Here is a 23,029-nt window from a genome sequence, read left to right as displayed (position 1 = left end):
CTCCTCATGTCTGGTTCCAAATGTGTACACTTTTGCAGCTAGTCATATGTACCAGCGAACAAGCACATGCCAAGTTATATATGTCTAGTTATATATATCAGTATATATTTGTCTCCATATAACTAATACCCTTTTAAAACTCCCCTCCAGAATAAAGGGGAAAGGAGAAAAAATGAGTGGGAAATATCAGAAAGGGAGACAGAACAGGAGAGACTCCTAACTCTGGGAAACGAACTAGGGGTGGTGGAAGGGGAGGTGGGCGGGGGTGGGGGTGACTGGGTGATGGGCACCTAGAGGGGCACTTGATGGGATGAGCACTGAGTGTTATTCTATATGTTGGCAAATTGAACACGAATAAAAAATAAATTTATATATAAAAAAAACTCCCCCCCCCAAATTTACACAATAACCTTGTTTGATGCAAAAGAAATAAACCCCACATAAATCTTATAAAACCAACACATAAATAAAAAAATATAAAACAGTCATCATATATAAAATGAATTATGCAGACCATGAGGCCCTACATGTGTCCTAATGTGATGTAATTTGAACTACACAGCCACCTCCTCAGATGTTCTTGATGAAAGAGAAAAAAATAAAGAAGAAAAGAAATTTTAAAAAGAAAAAAGCTGAGCTTAATTATTAAGTTCTTAAGTCCAATTTTCCATTTTATAGGAAATACAGAGACTATTTTAAATGACATTGCAAAGAAATTATTAACCAATTCCAGAATGCCAGCTATTCTGTATGATAATTGACCCTGTTTTATTTTTGTTTTGTCTTTTCTACAAGTTAATGGAAGAAGAAGTGGAGTGGGGTAATTTTCCAGATTGCAAGAGATGGATGAGATGTAATAGCCAAATACAAGTGAGACTACTGGATCCTGCCTTGAACATATCAACTTGAAATATACATTTCAATAGGAAAAAAATCTGAATATAGATTAGATATGAAGGAGTTATTGTTAATTTTGTTGGATATGATGATAGTATGTTTACATACACAAATAATTTTTTAAAGATAAATACTGAAGCACTTAGGGTGATGATATGATGTCTAGAATTTGCTTCAAATTGCTTCAGCCAAAATTTTTAAAAAGGTGGACAGATGAAGTATGGTAAAATCCTGATGGATTTTGAAGCTGGCGGCTGGGTTAACAAGAGTCCCCTGTACTCTTTTTGTGTGAGCTTGGAAATTTTCACGATAAAATTTGGGCAAAGTGAAAAGCAATGGCAAATTATATATTCTAAAGAGAATCTGTGGATATTCAACAATTTTTTGTTTTCATGCCTTACGGGTCAGAAACATTTCAGACGATTCAAACAATTCAACAAACTAAGCAAACAATTTCAACAGAACATTTGTAAAACCCCTTTAGTCTCACTTTTAGTTGGAAAAGCAGAATCACAAAAGTATGGGGATAAGAGAGAAGAGATAGACCATATTTTGGGACACAGTTGATCAGATAGGAAGCCAGCTCGACAGGAACCATACTGATTCTTTCTTATTACCGAAAGTAACTTACTGCTTGCATACAAACATGATATTCTTAAAAGGTTTATGTATGGATGGTAATGCATAGTAAGAACAAATCAGGAAGCAGGAGGGGAAGGTAAACGTGGACACATACCATACTCCAGCTGTAGCCTCCCACAAGGTAGATGCTGTCATCAAGTGCTGCACAACCAGGACCACTTCGACCCTCCAAAATGGGAGTTTGGAGAATATTCCACTGGTCACCTTTTGGGTCATAGCATTCCACAAGCATTACATCAAGGTGGGAGAAACCTAAATGACACAGCAAGATGGAACCACACAAGGATAAACTCTTGGGGTCCTGATTCAAGGTTTGGGCTTCGTTTTAAAAACGCTCTAGAGCCAAGAAACAGATAATTGTGTCTTTAAAGAGACAAAAGTATAAATTTACTAGTGAAATTGGGAGACATGTTACAGAGACCTAAAACAAACAAACAAACAAACAAACAAACAAACAAATTCTGGATATTTCCAATTAATTCGAAGCAAGAATGTCTGACTCAAGTCATTGGTAAACATTGATTATATGGGGGTAGATCTTATTTAAAAGTGTTTATCAAAACCTTATTAAAAAGGTTTATAATAATTAAAAGCAAGCATTTTATAGAATGCTTACAATAAGCTAGTTGTCTTCCAAGTGCTTTCTGTAGATGAATTCACTTAATTCCCCTCAACCACACTATGGGATAGTTATGCCATTATGTTCATTTTACAGATGAAACAACTGAGTTGCAGAGAAAAGTAGTGACTTGAATAAGTCACACAGCCAGCTAGTATACAGGCTGAGGTTTAAACTCAGGCAAACAGGCTTTGGAGCTCATATTCTTACAGACTAAACTGTATTGCTTTTCCTAAGTGAATATTTAACTCTGTCAAAATGTTTTAGTTAACTAAAAATGTGGTGTTTAGCATATTTTACCTTTTTAGCAGCTTATATTTATAAGCCACAATGTGCATGATTTCCAATAGCCACTAAGGATCGAGGTAGAGTAGAGGGCTAACTTCTGCTAAGGGTTGCTCCTCCCACTTCTGATGAAGTTTATCAGTGGCTGGGGCAGTAAGTAGGTTGCAGAGAACAACTTAAGTTCAAGGACTCCACTGGGGCTCTGCTTTTAATTCAGGAAGTCAAAAATCCATAGGGGGAGAGCTTCATGGTCACCGATCAGACCAAATCCTTAGTAATATTTTTCTTCTATTTAAATGCATGCAATGGATATTTGCTAGCTGACACTTACAATGCATACACTAAATTAATCAACCTACTGGACTCTTTTTTTTTTTTTTTTAACCTACTGGACTCTTCAAGGTAATTGAGAAGATAGACCAAAAAGTAGAATAATTTTCATTCTGGAAGAGGTAGATGAATTATTTCAGGCCACTAACTTCTTACATAAAATAAATCCTATAGCTTTGAGGACAGTAGAGCAAAGGGCTTACTGGAATTCTATGGTATATTCCTTTTCCCATTAAGGTTATTGATGATAATATACATACTTGAGGATTGGAGCAAATTCCTAGTTCTGAAGCCCTATAGTGGCATCATAGGAGGATATGCATGCCTTCTCTGTGCCCAGTTCATATATATGTTGACTGTAAGCCTCACAAAAATTACCAAGGAAAGGATAACTATCCCTCTTTTATAGACATGAGGTTGAGAGTCTTGGTAAGACCACACAAGTGCATAACTGGGATCCAGACCCATACTTTCCCTCTAAGCCATGATGTCTCCCTGAACCAACCTCACTGTTATTTCTCATTTAGGTTGTCATTCCCCAAGTCTTTCTGTTCAAGTGTAACCTCAAACATTAGAAGTTTCTAGAATGTTTAGTCATTATATGCAAAGGAAATCACATTTGAATGAGGAAAGCTACAAAGTTAATACTTTATACAAATATTTTGCTGTAAAGGCAGGGTGTATGGATTGAGATGAAGGAACACCAGTGAGAAAGAAGGAGAAGAAAAAAAAGAGTGACAGCAGCAAAGATAACCTCCCACTGAAGAGAGCACAAAGGTGAGCAGCACAGATGAGGATACTGACCTTTCTGACTAAATATGAACTTGGAAATATTTACATTTAATGATGACACCTGTGTGGTCTTTAGTATGTTAGGGGGACACATGTATGAGAAAGCCCAGAAAGGAATGTCTACACCTAACCCAGTGTTTAGATGGGTATATTGTGGAAAAGTAAATGCACAGATGGGCCTTAGCTACCACACATGGATGGCCTGCTTCTCATGGGGTTCAATTTCAAGGATTGTGACAGGTCAGAGCTGGAGGAGATTTTAGAGATCAGCTCGACCAGTTTTGTCATTTTCAGGTGAGGACACTGAGGCCCAAAGCAGTTTGGGACTCCTCTCAGCACCAGAGATCTCTGTTTCCCTGTCACATTCAGTATGACATACATGCATATCCTGGTTACACACGTGTGCATAAATTGCAGAAAGTTGTAGTCATAGATGTATATGGAGAAGGAAAGGAGCCCAAACAAAACCCTAAAAATACCTTGTTTTAAATGTTTGTTATTAGTAAAGCAAATGGAAGGAAGTTGAGAATCACAGAAGGTTTGATACTCAACTCGCAGAAGAATTTATTCTCAATTTAGATATGAAATTCCATGAAATGTTTTTGTTAAGAAAAATCACGTATGAGCTTCTTTATGCAGCTATGACTGAAGTTCTTTATGATTACCACGAAAAACAATTTTCCGGAAAAAATTTATTACTATAACTTTGGTGATAAGGAATAATTTATTTTACTGAATTCATTGTTACAACAAATTGTTTGTGCTTTTCCGTTATTAATGCTCTCGTTTCTTACTTTCTGTTGACATCATTATTCATTTCTTTAATGTGTGTGGTAACTTAAAAATAATCCTCTCTGCAGAGGAGCCAAAATAAATGCCTGCCCAAGGGTACAGCTAATTTACACAGAGTAGATTTTATTTGGTCAACATGTTTTTTACTTGGTTAACTATGATTATCTAACAAGAAACCCCCTTAGCAAAGAAACAGGAGATGCAAATGATATTGTGATTAAAAAAAAAAAGACCTTTCAAATGATTTCCTCCAATTGCATACAAGCGATCATTCATTACAGCCAAAGTGTGGATGGCACGTTTTGTGTTCATATCTTGTTTTCGAGCCCAGACATCCATTACAGGGTCATAGCAATATAGCCATGGGACATATTCTCCATTGTGTACACCCCCTGTGAATTAAACATATACATACAAGTCAAGAAAGTGCCTTGGAACTGAACTTTGTAACAGAAAGTGGAGGAATGACTTGCCTGAAATGTATATTTTCCCATTGTGCACTGCTCCTGCATGAGCTGCCAGGGGCTGTGGCAAAGAGGACACATAACGCCATTCATTTGTTTCTAGGTTATAGCACTCCACGCTGGACAAATAGCCGGTTTCGTTCCTTCCACCAATAACGTATAAATGTTTGTCCAACCGACATGCATAGAAACTGGCTCTTCTACAATGAAAACAACAACCCACCGTAAATCACAAAAGGAGCTCAGTCAGGCAAAGGAGGTACATCCTGCTTTAGAAAAGGCTAGCAGAAATTTGGAAATTACACACAGTCCCCTTCTGAATCCGAGACCTTTACAGTAATCATATGCATTGCCCACTCTGGCTAACATTTTGATATTAAAGTAACAGTAGAGGAGAAATTTCACCAACTCTGATGCAGCTCCTTTTCTCTTGCTTTCTTATACATTGGTAAAGTGTTCACTAATGTTTGGGATATTTGGTACCTTGTAAGGATATCACAGCTCAGTAAGACAAAGTGAAAAATGAGGTAGATAATGTAACAATAATAAATTATCTTGACATTCACTTTTTTCATGGTCCTTCAAGGGTCATTGTTCCCAATTTATAAGAGAACTACATCATCAAATTTTTTCTTCAATTATCATTTTTTTCATTCCCAGTACTACTGCAAATAGAGAAACTTTTGTGAACTGAATTTAGTGTTGAAGTTTTGCTCTTACATAACCTATTGTAGGAATTTCATTGATATGGCTTTTGGTGTTGCTTCTTACAAAGCTACAGGATATTTTTCAGTCTCTATTCAAGAGAGGCACTTTATTCAATTTTCCCAGTACGCCTTCAAAGGCCAAAGACACCAGCTGTGTTGAAAGGCCTGGAGACAGGGAGACCGATTCTGAGGTACACCATAAAACAGGAGTGAGATATCGAGGGCCTGAATTAGAGTTTTATGGAAGACATACAAGGGCAGATGCAAAAGATGTTTTAGAGCAAGACATAAGACCTGGGAGCCAGCAAGACATGAGAGCTGAGGGAGAACACATGTTCAAAGGTGACTCAAAAATTTGGAGTTAGGATGACTAGGTTGATATGCTGAGCAAGTCCTTGACCTTTTGCTTCTTTTTTCTCATTGATGCTACTGGAATCACATATATTTTGAGGATAACATGCGGTCCAATACTGAATAAGTACAATTGTTAAGTGCCAAGCCCCTCAGAGAGTATAATTTGTTTGACGAATGGATAGTTCTCATAAAATTTAGTGCCAAGACTCTTGGGCCATGTGAGTAGCAAGATCCAGTCCTAGAGGTTTTTATCAGGAGATTTTTGAAGCTCTGTTTACAAAGTGCCAAAACCTCTGGGAAGCAGTATTCAGCATCTTGATTGTCAGTTTAGTCTCTGGGATAGATTGCCTGGCTACAAGATTTATTGGATGCGTGACCTTTGACATGTTACTTAACCCCTCTCAGCCTGGATTGCTCATCTGTAACAGGGAGATGTTAATGGTACCTTCCTTAGAGGATTATTTGCAAATACATATGTAAAGTGCCGTCATAGTGTCCCCGTTTGTGTTCATGCTTTGGAATCTTCAGTTAACATTATCCAGACAAAAAAGTTTTTAAAAATCAGCCATCAGGGTGTTTGCAAGGAAACTTTTCCTAGTAATACTTTAAATGACAGTTAAATTCTTTAATGTTGGTTTAGGTGATTTATTACCATATAGATAATGGTCTATGTTATAGATGATGATGTATTCAGTTTTGCTTTATTTTTCCCAGGTTTATTGAGGGATAATTGACAAATAAAATTGTAATATATGTAAAGTTACACTGTGATGATTTGATACATACATGCATTGTGGAAGGATTTGCATAATCAAGTGAATTAACACATCCATCACTTCACATAGCTACCTTTTTCTTTTTTTTTTTTTTTTTTTGGTGACAACACAAGATCTACTTTCCTAGCAAATTTCAAGTATGCTATAATGTTAACGATAGATCAACTATAGTCACCATGTTAATACATTAGATATTCAGAACTTTTTCATTGTGTAACTGAACGTGTCTGTGTTTTCACCAACCTCTCATTTCCTTCATCCTCTAGCGCCTAGCAACCACCATTCATTTTGTTTCTGTAAGTTTAACTTCTTTTTTTGCTTCTTCATTTTTTTTTTTTTTTTTAGATCCCACATATAAGTGATACCATGCAGTATCTGTCTTTCTCTGTTTGGCATCTGTTACTTTGCAAAATAGCCTTCAATTTCATCCATGTTGTCACAAATGGCAGGATTTAGCCGTAAATAAGATTCCATTGTACATATATACCACATTTTCTTTATCTATTCATCTGTTGGTAGGCAGATTGTTTCTATATTTTGGCTATTGTGAATAATGCTGCAGTGAACGTGGGAGTACAGATATCCCTTGAGGATACTGATTTCTTTCTCTTTGGATATTGTATGGTTCAGGTTTTTTTGAGTATTCCTGAAACTGTTAGCATCATTGATAATTTTAGAGCAAAATGTTGGATGTCTTTGTTTTTTCTGTATTTTCTTGATGCTTTTGAAAGAAATATGTGCTGTGGGAAATTCAGAAGGATGGTAAAGAACACAATGATGGAGAAAGGAGGAAGGAAAATAAAAAGCAGGAGTGGCAGATATCCTAAAATAAGGCCTATTAACCTGGGCCCTCTGGGTCTTCTGAGGGGTTCAGGAAACTCTGACATTGTAATAAAATTGCCATAAAAAGTTGCATATATAGGTTTTGCACCTGTGCATTTTTTGGAGAAAATAGGTTTGGAGAAAGTATTTGGAAGAAGCTTTTAATCAGATTATCAGAGCAGTAATTAATCTAAAAAATTTTGAGATTTTCTGTTACAGAGAAGTAAAAACTCATTTAAATATACTATTAGGTTAAAAACAGTCGCAAAATTAAATGCCCACAGATGTCCATAACTTCCTTCTATTTCTCTAACCAGATTTCAGTTGTTCTCTCATTGAATGTGATAGGTCACGGTTGTCTTACAAGGATTTTTACCCTCTCAGTTAAAATATTTTTAAAAAGAATTTATTTATTTATCCATGAGAGACAGAGAGAGAGAGAGAGAGAGACCGAGAGAGAGAATGGCAGAGACAGAAGCAGGCTCCATGCAGAGCCCGACGTGGGACCCGATCCCAGGTCTCCAGGATCACACCCTGGGCTGAAGGTGGTGCTAAACCGCTGAGCCTCCTGGGCTGCCCAGTTAAAATGTTTTATTGAAAAGACTGATCTGTCTACAAGAATAGATTGAAGTAACAGATGTTTCTTTGCACCGTGGACACAAGAGTACATCAGTACCCTTTTTCTATACGATGAGTCCATAACAAGTCATAGAACCTCTGAAATAATTTTACTACTGGGCCATCTTTAAAGAATTTGAACAATGTGGGCTGTAAGGTGTTGAGTTCTCTGCGCTATATACTGGTCTAGAAGAGAAAATGCCTGTTAGTCATGACAAGTGCGAAAACCCTCCATTAAATAAGTTTAGATAATGGCGAATAAGAGCAAGATCTCCTCACCATAGTGTGAACTCCTTTCATCTAGACTAAATTTCAGTTCTCCCACTTTTTCTGTCCTGGCTCCTTCCTTTCTTCCTGACCTTAAGTGAGCCTATCAGAATTTGCTCTTGTTTTAGCCAATATTTTCTTAATTTGATGCTTCATGTGTACTCCTAGCTTTATCCACACAGTGTCACTGTTAGGATCTAAATGGGGGAAAAAAATCAGCAGGTTTCATATCCTGACTAAAAGTGCATTTTTATGTAGAAATTCCAATAGTGAAGATTCTGAGCCTATGACTTATTCCCTTGCTAGCCCAAAGTAAGAATTCATGAAATGCATCGTAGGAACAATGGATAGTTAATGGTCTGTCAGCATCTGTGAATATTTGCTCCAGGCTGAATTTTACCATACCAGGTCTCTCCTGGGAGTGCTCCCAGCCCCTCCTCCCCACATGAAGAACACACAGGATTAGGCTGTTTGGGTTTTTTTGTTTTGTTTGGTTTTGTTTGAAAAGTAAGTTCAAGATTACAGAAGATTTTTAAGTGGGATTGCGCTATTTCTATTTCAAATTGTTCATCCATCCCTCCTCCAGCCCCTCCTCCCCCAAAGCCAGAGGCAATAGTCAATGCATTGCAGTAAGTTTAAAGAGACTACCAGCAACTTCTACAAACATACTTTGAACTCTGCGTATTGTACAGGTCTTTACTAGTTCTTTCTGACCCTTAAGATGGTCAGTTTATATCCTAAAGCATGAGATTTAATTACTATAGCCTTAGATCAGCTTGAATTCTTGACTTTCAACCTCAGGTTAAAAATGGTAACAGATTTTTTTCAAACAGAATATTGTCTTACGTCTTACATGGCTTACATTGTCTCGTGTAAGGCTTCTAGAAACAAAATATTTAGATTTGGAAACAATTTTTTTAATGTATTTGCTTCTAGCATTTCTCTTACTCTGTGAAATATGAACTTTGTTATTGGTGCTCTCCAAACTGCTTTTTCTTTTTCATCTTTTTTTTTTCTCTCGACTAGCTAGGAGGTAAGATCTCCATATGAACAATACCTAAAATATCTATTTTTACTGGAAAAAAGTGTAAAGTTATCAAATCATTTCTATTGATCCTAGTTTCAATTTTTTAACCTCTTTGTTTCACTGAAGAATCAAATCCTACATCTGAGACCAAAACAACTCAGTAGCATTACATTTAAATGTATGTTTTCCTGCAACCATTTCATAGGTAGCAGGGATGTAATCCATGAGTTAGCTGAGTAAACCTAGGAGTAGTGTATCCATTCCCCTGTTGAGCTGTGTGTGTGCGTGTGTGTTGCAGGGAGTATCCTGCATTTATATTAGAGCACTCCTTTGGAAGCTCTGATGAGGTAAAAGATGTTAGGAGTCTGTTCAGCCAGCTCTAGGAGTGGGTTACCCCAGAGGTGGTTTTCAACATGTTTCTATTATTCTCAGTTTGGTAATTTCTCAGCATAATCACTTCTTAGCAGTTTGGTAGCAACTCGTGGAAGGAGGGAGGTTGGGGAACTTCTGGTGAGTCTAATTCATGGTGTATGCAATGCAAAATTAACTCATTTAAATGTTTCAAGAAACTTCTTTTCAGATCTGAAGGATGTCTCAATATTTTCTTTTACTTTTTTTTCTTCTTTGTTTAATCACCAATTAAGCCACGCCAGTAACTTAGAATGCTACTTAGAATGGAGGCTTGGCAATGACAGAAAAATTTCACTTTAAGTTATGGATTGCTGCCTGGGTCAACCAACCCATAGGAGATCTGGAGCTAGAAGATTGACTGGGCATTTGTGAGATCTGCCTTTTCCCACTCAGCTCTGTAAGGAGCTCTTTATTTGGTCTATCGAGTTGATTGTTCTAAATCTAAAAAAAAACTTCTCTTACTAGGGACCTGACATGATATACCATAATGACTTAGAAAGAAACGTTAAACAGTCCATCCTGTCAACGGTGGCTGCCGGGCGCCGACAGACCATGGCAGGTCTTTTTATCAGGTCAATGAGCTGCTAAAAATTGTCTAAGTAGGACCCTGCCATGATAGGCCATAGTGCCTCAGAGGAAGTCATTATAGAATATCAAGTAAACAATACACATTTAAAAAAATTACTAATTAGGTTTTGCAGCAATACTTCTCATCCTTAGGGGCTCTACAGTGAGATAATTGACCGCGACGTGAGTTATGCTTCCCAAACCGAAGGCGTGAAGGTTAATTATCGTGGTGTGCAGCCCCCAGCAAAGGGGACCATGGTGATGAGATGCTGTCATTTCAAACATATTACTGATATTTATTTGAAAAATATTTTTTTAAATAAAACTTTTTGGAATGGTTTTGATTAAACGGTAAAGTGATGCAGCCACAATAAGAGGATCCAAGAAATAACCCCCGAGCGAGAGACACCAGGCCCACTGGAGGAAGGCTTTGCGAGGCTCCCATGCACACATGTAGGCACACGACAGGGACAGAGAAGTTGGTCAGGACATTAACTAGAATAATTTCCCGAGGTATTTTTGAACTACACCTTTTCCTAAAAGTGTCTGTGGTTCTTATACTGTGTCTCATCATTTCCAATGTATAGCTTTTAGGCTCTTGAAAGAGAGTTTTAATTTATTTAGAGGGAACAGAGCGTTGGATATGGAGTTTTCTCCTAACATTGATTCAAACTGTCTTGCTGCAGCAACGCACATTTTTGAATCAAGGATAGTATCTGAAAACTTCCCTTTAACTTGGAATTTATGATTAAGGATCTAAGTTGATCCCAGTGTAATCTTAGTGAATGTTTATAAAAGAGACGTTAAAGTGAAGAGTCCTGAGGGAAACAGGAAAGAAAATTATTTCTTAAATAATTCAGTTGAGAAGAAGAAATAGGTTGCAGCTTATTGTTATCATGGTGGGTACTTTCCTCAAGAGGGTGTTGAAGTACTATTATTATTTTTTTAAAGATTTTATTTATTTATTTGACAGAGAGAGTGTGAGAGAGCATAAGCAGGGGGAGAGGCGGAGGGAGAAGCAGGCTCCCCACCCCTTGCAGGGCTCCCTATCAGGACCTGGAATCATGACCTGAGCTGAAGGCAAATGCTCAACCGACTGAGCCACCCTAAAGTATTATTCAAAAAGAATTGAGTGCTCAAAATTCAGCATAGGAATTCGCACATGCTTGTTAAGATGTGGCCTCACATGGGTAAGAGCAGGAGCAGCAAAATATGTATAAATGTAGTAGCCACTTGTCCCTTGGCCGCTAGGAGACTTTGAGATAAACACCAAATACATAAAAGATAAGATGACACCTTGCAAAACTATTTTTTTTAAAGCGAACAAATGATCTGTTCTTCAATGTATGATGGGAGGATAGTTGAGAGGGCAAATGTAAAGTATTTGAGTTAGTGAGACTTGGAGCACTTAATACTGTAATTTCTACATCAAAATGGATATTATCGTAAGAATGGTGTTTTATATTTCAGTGATAGGATTAAAATATACTATCACTGAAAAAAGAGGGATAGGCGGTGAGGTTTTAGGTCCACTTGCCAAAAAAACCAAAGCAACGTGGTAAGAGAAGACAAGTCATACACTTTTTTTTTCTTCTTCCTTTAAGACCAATAATTGACTTATTTGATTATTTTTCTCCATTGAGTTAATAAAGTAGTTATTCTAAATTGGCCAGGTCAAATTTTGCATCTTGACTCATGTGTCTTTCATTGGCTCCATTTAGCATAATTTACCACAGAAAACCATTCAGCATCCATGCTTCCTGTAAAGCAGCCACAAATGTTCAGACATAAGAAATAAACACTTACCTTTCTTGCATGGGTGGAAGTTGTATCCAGCTATTAAATCGAGGATCATATCGGCTGACAAAATTTGTACTGTGTTTTCCTGGAAAAATATATTTGAGACATTTAAAACTTAAATTCCTTTGCTGTTTTGCACATTTAATAGTGTTTATAAGATGTCTTTGTTCTTGAGTTTGACACACAGATGAATTAAGAACAGGGACTATCTAACATAGTCTGAGAAGCAGTAAATCAGTGGTAAATGTGCCACCTCAATTATTTTTCTTTTTCTTCTCTTCCCCTCCATCTTTTCTTTTTTCTTTTTTGGAATGAGTCAGAGTAAAACTAAATCAACCATAAGAAAAAAAGCAAGTATGTTTATCAAAACAGTTTTACCACAAAGTTAGGGGACACATTTCTGGGTTTTGGTATTTTTGTGTTTTAAGAATGAAGTTATGGTCTATAAATAAACAGTTCTGGAGACTACCTTGTGTGGTATCTCTGGTTAGAGCCCTTTTTATAATGATCCAAGAACCTAGCAGTGGTTGAGTCAGCTCTCTCCCCATGGAAATAACAGTGATCACTATAGTAAGAGTTTGCTTTAGGAAATCAGGTTTAGCCTATGTATGTCATGTAAGTTCTGTGCATGTATTTGGGGGACGCACAGTTGCAGGTACACGTGATGAAATGGGAACAGGAGTCCTAAGAGCTGGTCAACCAGCTTGTCCCCTCTGTTGGGCCTAGGAAGCACAGTAATGCCTCCAAAGCATTATAATGGATTTTATTTTACATATAGATTGACACCAAAGCAAGAAATGGAAGCAAAAGAGTACATTCCAATTTTCTTTGTAGCATCTGAGATGACAGTCATCTGAAGTTTTAACTCTGAAAAGTCTGTTAAAACTAGAAGTTTTAACTCTGAAAGTCTGTTTTTGTTTACATTTGTAAGTAAAAATTGAAATACAGGTACCAAACTTCACCACAGGAATAAAAGGATAGGAGTGAGTGTGTGTGTGTGTATGTGTGTGTACCTGCTCGCACAGGCATGTATATTCCACACAATCGTTAATTGGATAAATATACTTCAAGCATTTATTGTATGTCTTATGTGTTCTAGGTTCTGAGAATATATTTGTGAACAAAAAGGAAAAGTCCCCATTTTTGTAAATGAATAAAGAAATATATACTATATTTTCAAGTAGAGATGAATGCTATAAAGAAAAATAAAGCAGGGATTGATAGGGAGGAGACTAGTTTAAGTAGAATGGTTTCCTGCCTACAGATGTCTTCTGCAAACCATGCAAATATCTGCAGAATGAGCCTCTCACACAGTGGGTCAGGTGAGTAGAAAGTCTCAGAGGTTGGCCAAGAGTTCAAAATGGGCAAAATGCTGGGGTGACTTGAACAGAAGTCAGAGGCATAACAAAATCCAGAACATAGTGTGCCTTATGGACTGGTATAGGGTTATGCCTTCTGTTATAAGAATAGTAAGAAGCCATTGGAGGTTTTGAGCAAATGAGGAGCATGGCCTAATTTACATCTTACAAAGATCACTCTGGCTATTATATGAAGAATATAATGCTCCTATAGAGGAGCACTCTGGAAGCAGGGGAGCTGTCAGGAAGCCATTATAACAGTCAAGGCAAGAGTTGATGGAGGCTTGGATGAAGGTGGAAGCATTAAGATATGGCCAAGTTTGGGATCTATTGTATGGGCACAGCCAATAAAATTTTCAGATAGACTGAATATTGGTATGTGAAAAAGTAAATAATTAAGGATGACTGCCAGATTTTTAGTCTGAGTAAGTAGATGGAAGGTCATGAAATTTGCTGAAGTAGGGAAGACCAGGCAAGAGCAGTTTGGGGGTCGAGAAGAGAAACCATTAGTTCTGTTTTGGATTTAACTTTGAGAGGCCTACAGAATTTCAAAGTGGAAGTGTGTGATAGGCTACTGGCTAAATGAGGCTGCAGATGCAAATTTTAGAGTTATTAGTCTAGAGATATTTAAAATCCTAGAACTAAATGAAACCCTTTAGACAGAAGGTATGGGCGTGGAAGATAAGGGGTCTTGGGATTGAGCCCTAGAATACAAAAAGAAAAACCAGCAAGGAAAGGAATTGTCAGAGATAGGAGGAAAGATATGATATTTTGGAAGCCATGGCAAATAGTGCTTAAAAAAGACCGATGGATAACTGAAAATTGACCATAGGATTTGGCAACATGGAGGCTGGCGGTGGCCTTGACAAGTGTTGATTCAGGGAACAGGTAGGGGATTCCTCAAGAGAGACTAAAATCTAAGAAAACAGATGCAAGAGGAAGGCAGTGCTTCTTAGCACTTTTGTCATTAAAAAAAAAAAAAAAAGATAGCTAAAGGATGCAGCATCAAGAGAAGGTTTTGTTTGGTAGTTTGGTTGTATTTTTATGTCCAGAAATACAGGCAAGAGCTTGGGCATGCAAGAGGGAATGAGAAATAGGCCTTAGATCGGAGCAGAAACAATAATAGGAGGGAAGATAAAATATATGGGTAGACTTGGAGGTAAGTGGCACTAGAATTGGTAGTGGCAAGATGAAGATTTTATCTTCTGATTGCTTCTATTCTCAATGAACTACGAAGAAAGGCCATCAGTGGACAGTGAGGAGGGAGGTTTTGGAGAAGGAGGCATTTGAGAGAGAAAGTGTGAGATAGCTAACCTGGAGGGTAGGATAGTATACCGACCAGGGAAATTTAGTGGGGTTGACTAGTAGCCAATATGGTTTACCAGTAGCCAGTGTGATTGTGCAGTTTTCTACAACGCAGATTTAGTCACTCAAGTACAGGGACGAGGTGGAAGAGTGTTGGGCTTAACCAGAGCCAGGGCTTTACCAGGCAAGTATAATGGAAGGAGAGATGGACGCAAGGACTGCCGGTATATGCGCGAATGTGATTACAGGGATGGGCAACATAAGTCCAGTAAGGAGGGAAGTAAGGACATCATATGATGACAGACAGTGAGAAAATAGTAGGGTAGAGTGAAGGAGGTGGCACATCCAGGATAACAGTAGACAGCTGCCACATAAAGGGGCAGCAGGTGATAAAGACTAGAGACATCCTTTAAAGTGGTGGGTTTTAAGGTTGTGGGAGTGACAGTAAAGAGGTAGTAGAAAGCTACCTGCCTTCAATAATATGAAGTTCTGGATCAGGTGGGGGAGCAGACACCAGTTCCCAGTATAGAGGGTGGCTGGGAAAACAGTACTCTCAGAGGATTGCCAGCCTTTGATTAGAAAAGGATGGAAGTAATCATTCAGAGGAGAGTTTAAGGATTCTTGGGATTTTGTGGACGTGATATGAGTTCTAAGCATCTTGTGAAAGGGTCCGGATGGTGTGATTGGTTGGTAAATTAAATTTTATTTGGGAGTATACAGAAACAGTTAAGAGTCCAGAGGTGGGAATGACCCAAAAGACAAATAACACAGAGAGGCTCCAACTCATGGAAGGATTACATCTAGAGTAGGTTTATAAGAGAGTTTTGTAGAATTTGTAATCATTTCACTCTTGGAAAAAAATATTCTTGATAGGCTCCAAGGTTAATTCCCAAGAGAACCTGAAGATGAATGTCGTTCATAGGAATGTAGAGCATACCTGCCATAGATAAGAAAGTTTCTCTATAAAACTTGGTTTAGAATTTCCATTTAAAGGAAGACATCTGTCTCCTTTCAGGAAAGGGGCAGAGTGCCTTCTGGTAGAAATTAGCAATGTTTTCTTTGGTTGTATCGGTAGTGGTCTTCACTCATGGAAAAGGTTAAGTAGGGACTGGTGTGATATGGATTTAAGATGAAGAAAGAATTTCCAGGGGCAGCTTCAATGGTGTGAAAGAGGGGTGAGGGTGGAGGACTGGGGAGAGAAAAGGCAGACATTCTGGAGTTGGCAAAGCATGTGTAGAGGGGATAATGAATCTCAGAAGAAACGAGTATGGTGGAGTGAGGAAGGTGAGCTAGAAGAGTTATTTGTTCCTTCCTCATGGCTTCTCTTAGGACTCTATCAGTAGCTTGAGAGTGGTAGCCACGTGCAATGGAATTTTGGATTATTCCACATAATGGAATAATGCTTTAGTTAAACATAATGCTTTAGTCTCTTCTCATCTTTTCTATTTTTTTCTTAAATCTTCCCCAATTTCTTCTCTTTTTGTGATGATGCCCTGTCACCAGACACCATTGTTGACTACCCTTTAGGTGACAGGTAAAATGGAGCATGGGGTGGCAGTTTCCAGCCAGTGGTCAAAGGGAAGAAGGGGGAAGGAAAGGAAGACTGCCATAGGCAGTGTTTTGGGGAGTGAATCATTAGTAAGTGACAAATATAAGTCATTTTCCTGTAATCTGGGACACTGACGGAACATATGCATATGTATTAGAATATTATAATGCATTCCTGTCATTAATGACATGAAGGGAGTCAATAAGATTTAATATCTATAGCTGACTAGAAAAACAGTGTATGTATCCTGTTTAAATTTCCAGTAACTAATATGTTTTATGATTTCAAATTCTGGTCTTGTAATCAAGATAATAGAGAAATGAAATTATATTCATATTTTACGAGTAAATATATGTTTTATGAGAATGTATTCAAATTCACAATTTTCTATTTCATTCCAAGACATGCATCTCAGGCATCATTTTCACAAGAAGTAAAGTTTAACTTAAGATTTTGTCTTTGGAACTGACATATCCAAAGCATTCGAATTCACGGATTTTAAATTTTTCCTCCCTGGTAGCAGTGAAATTAAAGTTCTATATTATCATAGGATTGCTATTCTTGATAAGTTTTGGTATTAACTGCTTACTTTTTAATTGTATAAGGTATTATAACATGAAAATCCCATATTTTTGAGATGACTGAGTCCCTGCACAGTTTTCTAAATGAGAAATGAAGAGTTCCCTGAGAATCAGAACCACTTTCCACTATGATAGAATACTGACTTAATTTCACAAAATCAAGGCAAAAACATGATTATTATTTAGTATCTAGCAAAATATATATGTTTGTGTGAGGAGGAAATGTTATACAAGCCTTAAAGACTAAAGCAGACAGACCTAGGTAGGAATCAGTCCATCTTCGCGCAAGCTCTGTGAACTGGCAAGTTCTTTCACCTCTTCAGGCTTAGATTCCCATAGTAAAACTAGAACAATCATGGAACAGGCCTCCCAGGATGGGTGTGAGGATTAAGTAAAATGATGCAGGTGAGTGCTTAGCCAATTCCTGGGAAATAATTAGTACTCAATAAATACTACTTGTTAATGTAGTATTTAATGTAAAAAAAAAATAAAAAAAATAAAAGGTGGTCAGCTATGGTTGACCAGATGGTTGGAATACAAAGCTACATGAAAAATGTTTAAAGGATTGTGGTGGCTGTGTGATTGGTACCTAGCCCAGATACCTTTACCAGACTGGTACCTGCACTCCCAGGTTGCTCATTGTCATAGCAGCTCCCTCCCTGGGGAATTATTCTCAGCCATACAGGCCATACATCCCTGCTTATCCTTCCCCTGACCTGGGGAAGGCCTCAGCCAATGACTGAGTGATTGACCCAGGGGCACAGAAGACTGGCCTGCTTGCCTCCTGAGGTGATTGATTCTCCTCTGTTTAGGAGAGCCAACTCAGTGACTCATCAGCATCTGCCCAGATCTGTACAAATGACTTGTTGTACCAAATACCCCTTCAGGGACAGAGTGACTCAGCTTTGCAGGTGAGACTCCCATAACTCTAAAAGAGTTAGCTGCCAGGCCCTTACTGAGAGTTATTGTAAAGTTAAAATAGTTATTAGAGTTTTTCTATAATTCAATTCTGAGCCTCCTAGTGGCCAAAGCAAAAAAAGGAGAGACATGTTAAATCACACAAATGCATTAGTGGCAATTTTCAAAAGCACACAATGCCTTAGTACTGCAGTCTGGCAAGAATTTGTCACATGAGTCTTCACATGGGGCACGCTGAGTGGTGACAGTGACAGGTATCCCTGCAGTAAATGCAACACTGTGTTTTCTATAGTCTTTTGTTGCAGCATATTCATTGAGGGCTTTCAACTGAATTCCTGTTCCTCTCAGGGGTGGGGGGAGGCAAATCAGTGAGGTCCAATGGCACAGTTTTATGGGAATCTGAATTAGTCCAGAGATAAACCATGACTCTATAGACCAGAGGAAGAAATGCGTCCATAATGCTCTTCCCTATCCACCCTCCCCTCACCAATCTGTCAGCTGTGTGTGATAGACACTGAACAGGAAGCAGATAGAGGTTATTTTGAGGGGGTGGAGGGTGCATAATCCAGGGAGCAGGTTTCCTGTGTTGCTGAAAAAGTGTGTCTCAGAGGAATGGGAAGTTCTGCGAACACCAAGTGGTCACACCAAGACGCATATTTTACAGAGGCCTGCTCCACCTGGGGAGGGAGGTGGGCTAACAGAGCATTGTCCCCAGAATCAGGACTCTGCAGCCTTCTCTTGTCATGTGTTAGTTTTAATCTGGCCTTCAAAAAGACCGTTGTGCAGATTCTTTGCTTAGATAAACCCAATCGCTGTGCACTATGTACTTACAAAGGCTCTATTCAGTTCAAACCACTTCAGAGGGACAACAGGTTACACAGTAAATGGGGGACTTACAGTGGATTGTACATATGCCAGCGTTTTTGGGGAACACGTCAAGTGTGTCATTGCAAAGATAAGTTAGCGGAGAGATATTAAATATCACTTTTGTTCCTGTTCTGAACCTGTTTCTCACGAAGCTCAGGAACTGTCCCCTTTGGAACGCTGAAGGATGGGAACCGAAAAAGCTGCAGGTTTTGAGAAAGAACGTCCTGCTCTCTTCAAAGAAATGTTCTTGGAAGGGTGGCCTGGGTCGTTTTCCTTTAAGATTTTCTAGAGTGAACAGATGTAACAATTTTCTATAATTTGCCTTGGTGCAGATGCTGAAAGAGAGCATTCACAATAAAATATACGCAGTATATGTAATTTCACTTGGATGTTCTGGGGTTTTAAAGTAAAAATGTGTACCTGCAAGCTGTTTTATGGTTTCTCGGTCATAAAGATCTCTGTTACACAGAAGGCTACAACTGCGACTCCTCCCTCCTGTGCAGGCGTTCCAAAAATATCTTGATAATTTTGCGTATTCTGCGAGGCACCGCGTTCTCCCGTGTTGGCTGGGTGGGGAAGCGGGTTAAAACGTGCAATTTCTCTTTGCGATCAGTTTATGGAGTAATCACAGCAACAGGGAGGATGGTGGGGAGCCTTGCACAAGGTGCAGCCACCAGAATGGGTCTCAGGCAACCAAGGCTGCGAAAGATCTTCAACTGGGGCTGTGCGCTATGACCGCAGATAAAGCTTATTTATGGAAACTGCATCCTTATACTGATAGAGCGGGAGAAAAGTGGTGGAGAAGGTGGTGAGAATTCTTAATAGCTGCAGCTTGCTACCTGCCTCTGGGGAGTCTGTGCTGATGCTCGTGGCGTTCCTCAGGGGACGGATAAGGAGAGGGGCTGGGGCGGCACTGCGAAGCCAAATCCCCAGGCGGCCCATGAGCGAATGCTCCGCTGCGTGCGTCCTCTGCAAGCTCAATGGTTGACCCTCCCTCCAATTGTCAGCCCAATTTACCGACTGCTTCATTTGTCCCTGTTCACAGAAATGTATTTTCCACAGTAATTACAAAACGGGCTGCCACCAGCGCCTTCCGCAACACACATCCTTGTTGAGTTCAATAGTTACCATTGGGGTTCCACTGGTCCTCTCCACCCAGCACAAACAAGAAGTTTTCTACCTCCACGACGCAGTGGTGGGCACTGTTGTACGGCATAACTGGAATGGGGGGGGGGGAGAAAAAAGATGCATGAAAGTCTCCACCTTAGGACTCAGCACCTTGGCTCACCAGTTACTTGCTTCCACCACAGGGCATGAAATGTGCGAGTGAGTGGGAAGGAAGAAGAGAGCACAAGCAGCAGAGCAGGGCGCCCGCCAATCCACGGTGGCTCAGCCGTGTGTTCACAGCAATTTCAAACCCAACCCCTTTTGATGAATTTTGCATAATGTTATTCCGCAAATTAGTCAAGAACAACCTGTCATGCTGCTTTCGATTCTTGAGTTCTCCTCACCTGCCCGGCGATGGGGATCGCATTCTAAAGCAATGACGGATACTCCCAAATGGTCAGGGCTGGGGGTTGCTTCTTGGAAGAACTAACCCCACGTACACTTGGAGCCATGGAGATGCTCTGCCCAAACTTGGTTTGCTGGCAATCTTTCCATAAACAGACTCAGGGTGCTTGGGAGCTTTCTATTCCACAGCAATGAGCAAGCTGAATTTCCATACAGTTTTAAGTTTTTAAATTAAGGTCCTGCTGATTTAATGCCTTCTCCAAATGTATACGCTTAATCTCCTGTACAATGTCATTAGCAGCACAATCACACATTTTCTATCTATCTGCTTAGGAGCTCTTCTGGAACAAAGATAAAAACTGTCAGGAACATCACAAATATCCGTTCCCTTGGTCTCACCCTCCCCCCTCCCCTGCCCCAACTTGCATGGTGGATGCGAGGAGGGCGTATTCTTCAGAAACCCACCAAAGCCTGGTTTCTCTGTATTTGTTTGTTCTCATTTACATTCTCTTTTGGGGACACGCACAGTGAGACTAGGACAGCCCTGTCACCCCATGTGCAGCGCAGGGCCGGGCTCTATTATAATATCATATGGCACATGTATACTTACACAGAATTAGTTATCGTATCACATGTGGTGGTTTGGACCCAGTGACACCAGTAGGAAAAATGATGTCCTTGTTCAGCTCATCATATGGGCACCTTAAATCTAGGTGAGGACAAATGGGGAGGTGATGTGCATGTTCAGGCGGGGAACTTATTGCTTGACACGGATCAGCAGAGCACTTAAGAAACCAGTGCGGTGGGAAATCAATATGACTCAGGGCCAGCTCCTACTTTGTGCTCTTTTGCCAATGCTGAGAGAGAGAGAGAGAGAGAGAGAGAGAGAGAGAGCCTATCTTACATCCAATGTATTTTGGATGATCTATATCTCTCATTTCATTTTGCTTTTCCTGTCTTTTATTTTTTTCAGAATGCACTTAATGCTGGCTAAGATAGGTAAATAAAATTCATAAGGAACCAGGCATAGCCTTGAAATCTGTAACCCAGCTTCTGAAAGAGCAAATCAGATCATTTAAGCTTCTTACTAAAGGATTTTAGGAGTTTGAGTTATTTTTTTAGTTATTTTTTTTACTATGAATATTCATTGTTTTTGAACTTACAACGCCAGAAGGCATTGATACGAAAACCCCAGATTTCGGTGATAATATAGAAAGTGGATGTGCCACGGATTTGTGTGGCCCATTAATTAGGTCATTGACTTAGGGAGTCATGTTGGGGATGTCCTTCTGCGCCTCAACCCTCAGTTATCTCTTTGGAAAATGATTTTAAACAGATGGCTCTGCAGGGATACCACATAGTTTCTCAGAATCCATTGGGGCAGGATATATGTTGAGTTCACTGATCAACTAAGATGAAATATGTTTTGAACATTAAAAAAAATTAACCATTATTGTTTAGATTAGGATGCTAGTTCCAAAATAGCAAGCAGAAAACTATGCTCCTCATAGGTGATGTATATTGTGTATATTGTGAACAGCCTGGCGCTACTCCAGTTCATCATCATGTCATCTGGGCAGTGTAAAGTCACAGCATTGATTGTCATCTGCATGCATCTATTCACATGGGACCCGAGAATGAGAATAGAGCCCATTGACTATAACCAACTTACGTTATGACTGCTGTTCTTTCAATATTTAAATTTTTGGTCAGCTCCATGCCCAAACCTTATAAATAATGAAAAACTGTATTATCATCTTTTTTAACTAAAAGTCCTGTTTGATAATAAAGTGCCATCTCTGAAAATATAACACTTGTGTTTTGTTCTTGCCATTTATTTGCTCCCATTCAGGCAAGCAGAAATTAAGTGAAGGAAATAATACATGATTTATTCTTAAGCCTCTTTTTCATTTGATTACCCCTATTGTTATGCTTTATGCAAACAAATGAAACTATTGCACTAAACTACGGAAACCTTCAAAATAAGAGAGAAGGTCTTTGAAGTCCTAATATAAAGGCTACTTGAAGGCATTCCCATTTTTTTTTTACTCTTGTTTTTAAACCTTGTATGCTATATTTCTTGGCTGGGTATTTTAGTATTCTCATTCCTGAAGTATCGTCTTTTCTAAATTATTACCATGAATCGAGAGGCTATAAATACACACAAATAACTCTTTGAAATTATTCTGAACGCGAAACGTTCCAAATTTATTTAAAAAAATCTATATTAAATCAATGTTCGAGTTTTGCAAAAGACCTAATTTGACTTCTGATTAAACCTGAAGCAAATCAAAATAAATAGGGCAGTGAGCGATAGCAAACATCTGTTTCAAATGGCAGGTACTGCATGTATTGATTATCTTTTAAATAACAAGGTATACATGCCTGACCCTTTCCAGATTTCTCGAGAGGTGGACACTGGCCTTGCCCTCACAGGCAGGTATTGGAGGAGAAGTTTGTGCTCATGTTCATCTATAGCCCAGTGCGAGTTTTTAGCGTGTCAGTCAGTGAGTTAGAGGGAAAGGGTAAAGAGAAGCTAATCAGGATGAAATGAGATTAAAGGCTGTCTAATTTTACAGCAACTGTGATCCATCAGCTACTGTGAAAGTGACAGTGGAAATGAATGATGGAGACAGACAGGTGGGGCTGTACATTTCACTGATTTATCCTCAAATGCACTGGGCCTTATTTTATTGAGTGAACATGACCGCATTTATCATGACTGTCATCTAAACCCACTTCCCTCCATTTAAAAAGGTCACTTTACTC

At 39.0% G+C, this 23,029-nt stretch overlaps 1 protein-coding gene across 3 annotated transcripts in view; it reads right to left on the bottom strand.

The window, feature by feature from the left end:
• Positions 1–23,029, bottom strand: part of KLHL14 (kelch like family member 14) — a 116,114-nt gene that overhangs the window by 20,959 nt on the left and 72,126 nt on the right. For 2 of the 3 annotated variants that reach the window (XM_025429211.3, XM_025429210.3), the window contains exons 4-8: positions 19,877–19,966; positions 12,177–12,255; positions 4,831–5,021; positions 4,591–4,749; positions 1,634–1,791 (exon numbers count right to left, since the gene is read on the bottom strand). In XM_025429211.3, the coding sequence (XP_025284996.1) occupies positions 1,634–1,791; positions 4,591–4,749; positions 4,831–5,021; positions 12,177–12,255; positions 19,877–19,966 (677 nt within the window). The remainder of the gene's footprint in view (positions 1–1,633; positions 1,792–4,590; positions 4,750–4,830; positions 5,022–12,176; positions 12,256–19,876; positions 19,967–23,029) is intronic. The other variant, XM_049112804.1, reaches the window with a different exon arrangement.

Source organism: Canis lupus, chromosome 7 (assembly GCF_003254725.2).
Source record: "Canis lupus dingo isolate Sandy chromosome 7, ASM325472v2, whole genome shotgun sequence".
Classification (NCBI taxonomy): Eukaryota; Metazoa; Chordata; class Mammalia; order Carnivora; family Canidae; genus Canis; species Canis lupus.
The sequence above is the reverse complement of the archived record's forward strand: the minus strand, read 5'-3'. Positions and strand labels throughout refer to the sequence as shown.